The sequence below is a fragment of the Bos indicus genome, chromosome 7 (genome assembly GCF_029378745.1).
Source record: "Bos indicus isolate NIAB-ARS_2022 breed Sahiwal x Tharparkar chromosome 7, NIAB-ARS_B.indTharparkar_mat_pri_1.0, whole genome shotgun sequence".
NCBI lineage: Eukaryota > Metazoa > Chordata > Mammalia > Artiodactyla > Bovidae > Bos > Bos indicus.
In genome coordinates this window covers 3,417,614-3,429,660 of record NC_091766.1, presented here as the reverse complement: position 1 = coordinate 3,429,660, position 12,047 = coordinate 3,417,614, and the positions used below count along the sequence as shown (strand labels likewise).

At 47.3% G+C, this 12,047-nt stretch overlaps 1 protein-coding gene across 4 annotated transcripts in view; it reads left to right on the top strand.

Annotated features, from left to right (window-relative positions):
- SNAP47 (synaptosome associated protein 47) overlaps positions 1-12,047 on the top strand; it is a 104,477-nt gene that overhangs the window by 37,511 nt on the left and 54,919 nt on the right. For 3 of the 4 annotated variants that reach the window (XR_011567440.1, XM_019963758.2, XM_019963757.2), the window contains exons 1-2: positions 2-276; positions 10,012-10,556. Coding sequence is in view for 3 of the 4 variants with exons in the window: in XM_019963758.2 (XP_019819317.2) it covers positions 142-276; positions 10,012-10,556 (680 nt within the window). In the remaining variant the exon portion in view is untranslated. Of the gene's footprint in view, position 1; positions 277-10,011; positions 10,557-12,047 lie in introns of those variants that run through there. The other variant, XM_070792433.1, reaches the window with a different exon arrangement.

Sequence of the window (12,047 nt, the reverse complement as noted above, 5' to 3'; positions counted from 1 at the left end):
GGCCAGAGAGAAACCGGCGAGGTACAGACAGCAGAGCCCGAGGTAGTCCCAGAGCAGTCAAGCGGAACCAAGAGTCTGCACTCGGAGTTCCTGCCGGAGCCTGAAACACGGCGAGCCAGGCCCTGCGCGCATGCTCGCTTCATGCTGCGGCCCGCACCCGGTACTGGAACGGCCTGCAGAGGCTTCGACCCAGCTTCAGGTACCCCAGGGCTTCAGAGGTTGTCGAACGGTGCCGGCCCCGAGTCTCGCTGTTTTCTCGTCTTCCCAGCGACTCAGGTAAGCGGTGTCTCCAGTCTGCAGCTGGGCTTGTGCCCTTCCGGCATAATGCCCCCTGACGCTACCAGCGAGGCAAGGACTCTTCTTTCCTTCCTCAACCTTCAAGGACTGCGGAAGGTTGATGGGATGTGGGCAGGGCTAACAAAGAGGTACAAGGGCCAGAGGTGGGATCTGAGGGATGCTGGGGGTCTTCAAGGGATGCTGGGGACCTGGAGGGGATGGAGAGGCCTTGGGAGATGATGGGGACTTGGAAGGAATGCTGTAATTTGCCGGTGATGGTGGAACCTGGTGGGGATGCTAGGGGTTGGGGGAGTGCTGAGGGCCTAGGGCGATGCTGAGAACGTGGAGGGGATGTGTAGACCAAGATACGATGATGGGACCTGGAGGGGGTGGTGGGAACCTAGAGGAGATGCTGGGGGAATAGCGAGGGTCTGAAGTGAAGGTGTGGGGGTTCAAGTGTGGAGATACGAGGCTGTGCACACCAGCAGACCTGAAATGAGGGACAAAAAAGGGGGACTTGAGTGGGGATGACACGTCAGGGTCTCAGCATGTTGGAGAAATACATGTCCTTCCAACTCAAATCTACCCGTATCAATATGGAGAGAAGAAAACAGTTTCATTGCTGTGTGAGCAGATTACATACATTTAAGGCATCTGCAAGAGAGTAGAGTTGGGCAGAACTAAACACATTTCACACACAAAAAGCAGAGAAAGAATTGTGAAGACCTCTGTCATAGCCTCGAGGGAAAAATAGATGCACCTGTGTAGTCTGTGCCTGACAGGAGACTCCTGCCTGGGTTCTGGAGGTCCCTGTTTATTTACAACTCTGAGTCAGCAGGTGGTGACTGTGCCCTGTAAAATCTGAACACTGAGTTTCTTTCATTCCTGACCAAAAGAAACACTCAAAGGGTAGAGAAGGGGCAGCTTCTTCCCCTTTATTGAACAGTGAAGATGTAACCTTGTTTATCCTTATAGGTGGCATAAGGGAGACTCTGGGGATATTGGGGCTCTGAGCTTTGGAGAGGGGTTTGGGGGTGGAGACTCTTCCCAGGGGGGTTAAAGCTTATGCAGGAGAACAGCAAGGACCAGAAGTGGGGTAAGGCAGAGGGGAGGACTAGGAAGAAAGTGAGTTAGGGAGAGTCTGAAGTCCAGGTAGAGGAGGGGTCTAAAGTGGGAGCTGAGAATGTGGGTAGGAGGGGACAGGTGGTGGAGAGTTTGTGGCGAGCAGAGCAGTGTGAGGGGCTGTGTGATTGTGCACTGGGCACTTTTCCCAGTCTGTCTTATTGTGCCTCACATGGTCAAGCTGTGGAATTCTTCATTGGGCCAGTGCTGGGCAGAAAATTAGAATGCCTTTAGAAGTTAAAATGGAGAAAAAGAGTCACCCTTAATTCCATCCAGAGATGAGCATTTTTTCATTTCTTGATATAGAGTATCCTTCCAGGCATGTACTCATTCATTCGTTTTTTTTTTTCTCTATGTCCCTCTCTGTACACATACACATACACACACACACACAAATACACACAGTCTGTCTTTCTATTTTATATGTAAGTGAATTTACATATGTAAGCTTTTGCTGCTTTTAACTTTTTAAAAAAGATTAACAGTTGTCAGTTTTTTTGTTTTTTTTTTTTTTGCCACATATTGACTGGATGTTCCTTAGTTATTTGATTTTAGTTGTGGTATGTGCAGAGTATGGAAGGCAAATAGGAAAAGTATGGGCAGCAGAATGTTCATAATTGTCTAAAGATTTGGGAAATATGGTTCAAAGTTTGCCTTATAAGGGAAATATGGAGTTCAGATAGACATTGCCTGGGAAGAATTCCAGAATTCCAGCTTCTGAAGCTCTGTGGTTGCGACTTAGTTTTATAAGTAAGGGGATGCTTTAGGCCAGCAGGTCCCCATGCTTCCCAGGATTGTTGGGGCAACTGAACGAGTAGCTCAGTGTAGGAGGGAATGTCTCCTTTCTCGAGCATTTGCCCTGGGCCAGGTATTTTGTCCTGTATTTTCTCTAGTTTGTATGATGGCTCTCTAGTGTTGACCCTATTACTGCCATTGTATGCATGAGTTTCTGACATAGCTATTGAGAACACGACTGGGACTGGAACACAGGTCTGTGTTCCTCCAAGGCCCCTAGACAACAGCCCTGGTATCACCTGGGCACTGGTGGCGAATGCACATTCCTGAGCTCCACCCAGACCTGAATCAGATCTGGGAGCATGGCATGCCTTATCACATCCCAGTGACAGACCCCACAGAGGGCCAGAGGAAAAATAGCAGGAGGGGAGTTTAAAAGTTAGCGTTTTAGGAAATGCAGTGGGAATAACATAAAATCCTAGTTCTCGGCTCTGAGAAGTTAAGAAGATGGTGCATGCCATGTGAATAGGCTGTGTTATTGCCATGAAACACCCCAAACCTCCCAGGTTGAAAGTGGGAGCCTCTGAGGAACGGGAGGTGAAGGTAATGGAAAAGACTGACTGCTGCTGCCTGGAGACACTGTTCCCACTGTTCTGACTCTAATCCTTCTTATGGTCAGGAGTTATTGGAAGGTGTGTAAAATACTGCTTGGTCTGTTACATTGGAAATTAACTAAAAATAGGCTGTTTACTTGATACTGAGTCTACTCCAGGATACAGGTCTGATGGAAGTGCTAAAAGAGATCCATTATACTAACTGCAGGATGTTGTAAGTTCAGTCCCTGTGACCACTCATTTCTTCCCCGAGAGCATCACTGTGTGGGTTACTTTTAGACACTCTTGAGGTGTCTTGCCATGACCTCCCCTCCCTAATTCAACTCTCTCCATAGGTCAGCAGGTGTGTTGTGTTTTCACTGGAGATGTGGGTTCCAGGTTACAGCAGGCGAGGACCAAGGAAGGCCTCCAGGAACTTAGCATAGAATGGGGACCTAATTTAGCATATAGAAGGCAGACGACTGTCCCCAGTGGACACAGCTGGTGTTTTCACATCGTATGATTTGTAGTTCACTCATCCCATATTTCCCGGGTTGCTGTTTTGCACCAGTATTGTCCCCAAGGCACCCTCCTTGTAGTGTTTGCCTTCTCCAGTGTTTTGACCCACTTGGTCAACGTGTAAACACATTCACAGGCTCTTTGGAGTTAACGTGAGTGCTGTGGTTGGTGAAGAGGCAAGGATGCCACTGGAACAGAGACCTGGAGAGTGAGGTGGAGTTGGCCATTCAGAGTCCAAAGAGCAGCAGGTGGGGAGCCCTGAAGAACGGAGCAGAGAGAGGCTGTCTCTAGTGGGCTGGGTGGTGTGGCTGTGGTTACTAAAACCTACCTGTCTTAGCTGGTGACTTTGCTCAAGGTACACGGGGAAGGGTTTCAGTAGAAGAGCGATATTTTCTCATTTTGTTTTATGGTTGTCACGTTGGCTGCTGGGTAAAGAATGAGTGGTGGGGCAGAATGAAACAAGGAGGTCAGTTGGGAGGTTGTCCAGGAGAGTGGTGACAACATTGCCTAGAGTTGTAGCTGTCGGGGGGGCGGGGGCAGCGCAGAGGGCGGGTGTGAGAAACGGCTGCCAGGACTTGCTGATGGATTGAGAGGGTAAGGCAGAGGGAATCTATGAGAACTCACCTGGCACACCTTCACTGAAATGCGGGAGCAGATGGAGGGGCTTGCTAAGTTGGAAATGTCTATTAGATGGTCAGGTGGAAATGCCCAGGCAGTACTCACGTCTCAAGAGAGTCTGGGCTGGACAGGAAAGTTTGCCAGGCAACAGCTGGAAGGTATATTTAATGTCACGAAACTGTGTTGACTCACTTAAGAACCGAGTATTGATTAAGAGGACCAAGGTTGTGACCTGGTAATTCCAGCATTTAGCAGTCAGGTAGAAGAGGAAGAACCAGCAGAGCAGACTGAAAACAGGCTCCAGGGGGTGGGAGACCAGGGGAGCATGGTATCCAAGAATCCAAGACATGATGTCTCCCAGGAGGTAGGCAGGTGTGTTGGACAGAGCTTAGAACAGATGTGTGCATTAGATTTGGCCACCTGGAGGCCTGGGCTGAGAAGTGTCCTTGAGCAGTGGGGACAGGAGCCTGTCTGGAGGGGGACATTCCTGGCTGGTGGCCAAGCACAGGGCCGCATTTGGAGTCTCTTGGAGGAACAGTGAGTGGACTGTGGGGATTGTCTGGCTACTTATAGTCTGCAACAGCAGAATAGTTTAACAGAGACCATCTGCTCACAAAGCCTAAAATATTTACTACTTGGCCCTTAGAGGTGGGGAAAAGCATACCCTCTCCTAGTGGTGAAGGGACAGAGAAGTTACTGCTGCTGGAGAGGGAGGGGGTTGGGATCAAGAGGACTAGAACCTGGTCTTTGAGGGAGTGGGGACACTGCTTCCCACAAACTGTGCGTGGAGAGAGGAAAGGTGGACACCCAGGGACAGGTGTGGTATCCGAGTCCTAACGGAGGGAAAGGGAGGGTGTCTGTGGGGTCATGCTAACGCACACAGGAATGTTGTTCCTTTGGCTCTTCCACTTAATCGTCATTTATTTTGGTCTGATTGGAAGGCTGCCATGGAAATCTGTTGTAGGAAAAGTTGTGGCCACAGGTTTCTCCTTTTGCTTTTTCCTTGGTATTCGTCAAACCTAAGTACTTTTCTCATATTTCTTTTATATACTACAGGAAAGAGAAGTGTTTTTGCTCTTCTCTTGAATTTTCTTTCCTCTTTTCTCTCTTTAGAGAGTTTTAGAATAGTTTAGAGCTGCTGTTGTCCTTGGGTCTTCTGGTGATTTTAATGGTTAACAGAGACCCAGAAGGTGAAATAACTTTTCCACAGTCATTAAGTTTGTGATGGAGCTGGCACTGGAACCACAGCATGGTTCCTTGGATGCTGCAATGCCAGACTCAACAATTCTGTGGGGGATTTGTGCGTAATCTCAGTGTTCAAGGAATACCTCCCAGAGTACATGCTCAGGAATGACGGCTCAGGTCAGGTGGTTTGTTAGTGTGAACTCAGTTTTCATGCTGAGTCAATCTCTTACGTGTGGGGAGGAGCAGTAAACAAGCTCCTGCCCCTCATCAGCTCTCTTGGGGTTGATGGCGGGCACAGGGTGGCCAGGTGGCGGGAGGCTGTTTCCAGTCAGAAGGACGAGGTCCTGCCAGTTTCAGAGCTGGAGCCTGACCAGAGCTATGAGCACACTGGTGACTGAGGCCAGAGGCACCTTGTCTTGGATGTGGAAACACTGAAAAACATGGTTAAATTGTTGGGGTTAGTCGTCCCCTAATTCTCAGAGAAAAATCTTTTCTCTTATTCACATCTGAATGACTGCGCAGAGGCCTCACGGCAAGACGGTGCTAGCGGGCTATGCAGGTGGCTTGCCAGGGTCCTTACAACTCAGGAAGGATGGCATAACAAGCTGAAGGTCTGCACCTCCCTTGCGTCCCAGTCAGGCGATGCTCTGTAGTCTGTTTTATGTCTGTTTCAGAGCCCTTGGGCGAGTGTTCTTTCTAGGGAGAAAGGTCTGATGAAGACCCTTTGGCTTTGCAGTTCCTTTGTCCAGTGGGAACTGCTGTTTAAGAGGAAAGGCCCCCTCCCAACTGCTCTGCCCCTTGCTTTCTGCTTCTTCACAATCCTAGCATGTGCCGGGAGGACCTGGGAGGGAGCTCACAGATAAAGCCCGCAAAGAAGATGACACCAGTCTTTGGTACAGAAGGTCAGGAGTTTCAAACAGCTGAGGAGATCTTCGTTAGCTTTCCAGTGACATAAGAGCATGGATTTCCTGGATCGTTTACAGAGCCCTGCCGAGCTGGGAGTATGAGTTTGTTTGTTTGTTCAGTGTGTTTTTAGTGTTGGTCTGGCATTCATCATCATGTTGGCTGAGAAGATGGATTCTTGGGTTCATGTCTCCTTAAATATGTAGATCCTAAGGCTATTGCTTTCTCAGAATTGACACTCAGAGAAAACACTTGAAGATGCTAATACTCCTGAAAGTATTAGCCAAGCCGTCAGCGGACTTTCAATTAAAAAAAAAATTATTTACTTATTTTTGGCTAAACTGAGTCTCCCTTGCCATGTGTGGGCTTTCTCTAGTTGTGCTGGGGGGTGGGGCTGCTCTTCATGGCAGCGCACAGGCTTCTCACCGCAGTGGCCTCTCCTGCCACAGAGTGCGGGCTCCAGGCACACAGGGGTTGTGGTGCCTGGGCTTAGTTGCTCGTGGCGTGTGGGGTCTTCCCAGACCAGGGATCGAACCTGTGTCCCCTGCATTGGCAGGCGGACTCTTGATTACTGGACCTCCAGGAAAGTCCTATCAGTGGACTTGGAGAGCTTTTGCCATGATAGGACTGTGCTCATTCATTTGTTGAATGAAGTGAATTGGAGATGATCTCTGTGGTCCCTCCAGCCCTGATACCTTTATATTTATTACTTCCAAGTGCCATGTCTTACTTTGTAGTGATGACAACATTCTCATCTTGGTGTGGCAGCTTTCTTCTAGGCTTGTCCTAATCGCAGGTATTAGTAATTAGCAGCCCTAGGAAACTGGACTGCTTTGTAGTTGTAACAGGGCTTGACTGGCACATACGCGTATCTGGGAAGTTTGGGCCAGCCCTTTCTGTTGTGATTGAGAGAAGTTCTAGAATATATTTGGAAAGTGCTTCAGTTTGATTAACATAGTTAAATTTATTCCTCTTGTAATGGAATCAGGTTGTTTTGACACCTTAATTTTGCATGTCTACGCGCATCCTTCTTTCTTTTCTTCTCTGTTTCACTGGCATGTTTCTTTTTCTCTTCAGGTGCTGTCTGTAGCCAACTCTGATCAGATGGTGAAAACTAATGAGACCAAATGACAGATTCTGAGTATAGTGATGCTTTAGCGGTTGCTAAAGAAGTGGGATCAAGAGAAAACTATAGACTCTTCACACCTAATAGATGAGCTGAGTTAGCTCTGTAGATACTTTGTAGTATTCATAATTACACTTACAGCATATATTAGGTGCCAAGTACTCGTCTAAGCACCTTTCACAGATCGGTTCAGTTAAGCCTCACCACTGCAGTATGAGATACGTACAGTGACCTCCATCTACAGATCAGGAAGTGGATGCAGGAGGGCCGAGTCACACACAGAAGGGGTCATTCACAGATGAGTGGGAACACAGGCCATTATCTGTATGAGAGCTTTGTGTTGTAGTCTTCTAGATGCACTGCTACCCAAGGCAGTGATTTTAGGTGTTTTTGAAATTGTGATACCCAGCTGAAATTTAGTTTTGGTACATCTCTCATGTGTACGTACATTTATTATTAATTTTTAATATAATTTTATTTTATTAGTAAATATTTAGTAAATCCTCCATTGAAGTGTTAATGCAGAAAAATTAGCCAATCATAAGAACAGAAAAAGCACAAATCTTGAATTATCACAAAATGAATACACCCAGGGCAAGAAGCAGAACATTACCAGTACCACAGGGTCCTCCTCAAGGCCCCCTTCTCCCTGGCTATAACTACCCTTCTGACTCCTGTTTTTGAGCTTTTCATGTACTTATTTTTAAAATGAATTAAGTTTGGGGAAAGTCTTGATTCCCTTAAGTCAAATAGAAACATCTTAGGGGTGTTATGAGTTGATAGAGTTGATTTGTGGAGTTTACCTCCTAAATACTTAGTTTTAATAGAGATTCTGGTATGAAGAACCCATACCCCAAAATAGAATGATCTTGGGGTGCGCATCACTGCCGGGAATCATGCAGAGTCTGAGACTTTATTATAGGTTTGAGAGTGAGCCTGCCTTAGTTTTGCAGATGTGGAAGAAGACAGGAGGCCCTTGGTCAGAGAGAAAGGGCCTGCTGTGTAGCAGGATTCTTGTACATCTGCCCACTTTGCCCCTGACTTCTAAGGCCCACGTGGATGCTGCACATTCCATGGGTTTGTGGCATAACTTATGGGGGGACTGCTAGCAAACCTGTCTAACCCTTGCCTCAGAGGGGACACTCACTTCTTATCCTGGTCAGGAAACAGATCTCTCAGCCAGGAGGAAGACACTCTCCACAGTTACAAGGAAGATATTCTTGGACAGTTCTCATGACATAAAATTTCATATCAGTTTTTGATATAATATGTGGAGAAACACCGTGAAGAATTCCCTCTCTGTAATGTCCACACCTTGTATGGAGAACATTAAGCAGCAGGGTGAGGCCAGCCTGAGCACCGACCACAACTGTGCTGAGGGTCACAGCTGGACAGACACCATGAGCCATGAGTATCTGCTGCACTCGTTCAGTCTCAAAGTGTTTCCTGAGTCACGGTTATGAATAAAATATGATCATTGCCCTTTGAGAGCCTGCAGTCAAATAACAAGTGGCCATCCTACCATTTAACATGTTCTGTAAGCGTGCGTAAGTTCTGTGCAGCCCCGCAAGGTAGAAAGAGGGGAGGAGGGGTCGGGGCGGGCAAGGCCTCTCTCAGTCTGGAAAGAAGGCTTCAGCAGCAGCAGGTAGTGCTTTGGAGTACCAAAGGCGGGAGGCCAGTCAGACGCCCCTGTAGTCCAGTTAAGACTTCTTTACGTCTCTTTTTATGCCTGTAACCTATGAGCTCTGGGTTTTTTGTTTTCTCGCATTAACTCACTTCACAGTTGATGATGCTCTTCCAAATCTCAAGTGACTTTATTTCTTTATCACCGGGCCTCTGAATTCAGTGCAGCTCCTCAGGCGCAGCTACTCCCTTTTGTGGTGTCTAGCCTTGTGTTGTTTGATGCGGCATGTAGTACAGTAATTCCTTTGAAGAGTCTTGAGTCTTTAGAGTATAACTCAGTGAGGAAGTTTATAGAATTCCAGTGGACTCTTAAGCTCTGTGAGCCAAGGATGTTGTTTCTTTTCTGCTTGCAGCCCAGCATAGTGTGTTGGGGGACTTAAAACTTGTGGTTTGACCCTGTACAAAGTCTTCATCCTTTCTTGGCCCTATATTCTTTATCTGTATGATGAGAGGGTCGGACTGAGTGTTCTACAAGGGCTGTTTCAGATCTGTCATTCATGACTTTTAAATGCTTTGATAAGGAATGCCCTGCTGGTCCAGTGGGTGGGACTCTGCACTCTCACTGCTGAGGGCTTGGGTTCAGTCATTGGTTGGAGAACTAAGATCCCACAAGCTGTGCAGAGTGTCCAAAAAAAGAAAAAAATGCATTGGTAAATGCAACCTGTAGATATGAATAGTATACCTTTGTTACCTGTAACTATATAAACTGTATATAAATATGTACATATAATGATATGGAACTCTTATCAAGTTGGTTGCGATTACACAAATGAAAAAGTCTGTAGGATTATTTTCTATATGAAACTAAGTAAACTTATAAAATTGTCAAAAGAAGAGTGTTGGTTTAGAAACTTGTAGGACGTACAGTGGTGGGAGCCGTCGCAGCTGGAGTGGTGCTCCTGTGAAGAATCCGTGGGCAGTCGTTCCCCGTGGTTTTCTCCCTCGGTCGCATCTGGCCACAGATGAGCATCGAGGGTGCTGTGGTGCAGGGCTCCTGGGGACCGTGGTGCTCTGGGACCAGTACAGGCCTGGCCCCCGCCCTCGCTTCTCTTCCGCGTTGGGTGCAGTCTTCATCCTGCCTGTGACAGGTGGTGTGAGAGCCCGTGCAGGTGCGGGCCTGGCCTGTGCTGGAGTCTCCCGTGGGCTCGGAACCCGGATCACCCCCCAGCATCCGTGTCCTGTTGTCCCTGGTCCAGGTGTCCAGGTCTGTTTCAGGCTCGTCCGCCCACTAACGTGTGCCCTTTCCTTCAGAGGCAGAGCGACGTTGGCCGTGGTGCAAACCTGCGCAGGAACCAGATGAGCGGAGACACCTGTGTCCAAACCTGGCCGTGCTCCTATTATTTAGAGCTTGAAAAGCGATGGGTCCCTGGAAGACTGTCGTTAACTTCTCTCTCGCTGAAGTTTATGGCTGATAAAACTAGAGAGACTCTTGTCAGCTTTCCCCTCTCTAGTATAATTGAGATCAAGAAAGAAGCTTCTCATTTTATCTTCAGTTCCATTACCATCCTGGAGAGGGACCACAGCAAGCACTGGTTCAGTTCCTTGCAGCCTAGCCGAAATGCTGTTTTCAGCGTCATCGAGCATTTCTGGAGAGAGCTGCTGTTGTCCGAGTCAGGAGCTGCCGCTGAGGCGGCCTCCTCCTCCATGACCAAGGGGAAGGAGCTGACTTGTCTGATGGCCTGTACCCAGAAGCGTCTGGAAGACACAGCCAGAGTCCTCCACCATCAGGGCGAGCAACTCGACGGTATCTCCAGAGGCCTGGACAAGATGGAATCTGACCTGGATGTGGCTGACAGGTAAGCAAACTCTGGAATCCTAGCCTGGCCTTGGAATGGCTGTGGCATGGTATCTTTTCCATCATCTTCCATTTATTTCACATTCAGCATCTGAAAACACAAGCTGTACTCCTGGGCAGTTGCGCTGAGCTGACTGCTGTGGGCATACAAATAAATGAGGGCCAGCATTCACTGAGCGTGCAGTATGTGCCAAGTACAGTTTTAAGTGTTTATGGGGATTACCTCATTCAGTCACCAGACAAGCCAGGAAGAGCATGTTGGTCCACATTTTGTCCATGGGGAAACTGAGGCTGAGAGGCCAAATAATTTGTTCAAGGTCACACACACTAAGTTTGTTAGCATAGTTCATCTTTATTTCTTTTTCATACCTGTATAGCAGCAGGGTTTGAGCTAAAGCATTTTGGCTTCAGAAACTGCCATCTTAGCCACTGCCCCAAACCACTCGCAAACCTTCAGTCTTGGGGACCATCTCATCCTCCTTAAAAATTGAGTATCCAAAGAGCTTTTGTTTATGTGGGTTGTATATACCAATATGTACCATATTTTTTAAAAAAACTAAGGCATTAAATAATTATTCACTTAAAAAGTACAATGATAAATCCAAGTCCTCAGTTCAGTTCAGTTGCTCAGTCACGTCCAACTCTTTGCGACCCATGGACTGCAGCATGCCAGGCTTCTAGTAAAATAAATGACAATTTTTTTTTAATGAAAAATAACTTTTATAAAGCAAAATGTGTAGTGAGAGGAGTGTCACTGTTTAAGATTTTCTGCACCTCTCTTTAAGGTAAAGCTTAGTATAAAACAGCTGAATTCTCATGCTTGCTTCTGCAATCAGTCTGCTGTGGTATCACAAGTCACATGTGATATCACAAGTCTCTGGAAACGCCACTCTACACTTGTGAGAGAATGAGAGTAGAAAGCTACAGAGCGTTGTGGTATTGTATGAAGTAATTTTGACCTCCCAGACTCCTTTGGAGGGTCTCAAAGACCACACTTTGAGAAGTGCTGTGCTAACTATACGACCTATAAAATATGTCAGGGATTTTTGAGTCTAGTAGGAGTAACCTCTCCCTCCCTGATGTCTGGAATGGTTGCTTGAGAGCTCAGGATGAGGTGACAGTCTTATGATGGACCCTGAGACCAGGGGTGCATGACTGCTGTTTGTGAGACCCTTGCTTCTGGAGTCACCACCTGTTGCTATTTCTAAGCCCTGTGTGGTAAAGGGCTTTGTGCTAGAGCTACAGGGAACTGGGCCCTGCTTCTTATTCTTAAGAGGAGGTGCTTATGGTAAATGAGATGTAACATCATCAGACCTCTGTGAGCTTTCCTCATGGGAACAAGGCTAGACATTTTCCCACTCTTCTTGCAGTTCAGGAGTTATACGACTGAGTTGTTACAGAAGTGGTGTTGGTCACTTGCAGGCCTAGACTCTAAAAGCTCTCCTACCCAGTCTCTAAGACTGTCTTCCCCTTTATCTGCTGGAATCCTCCA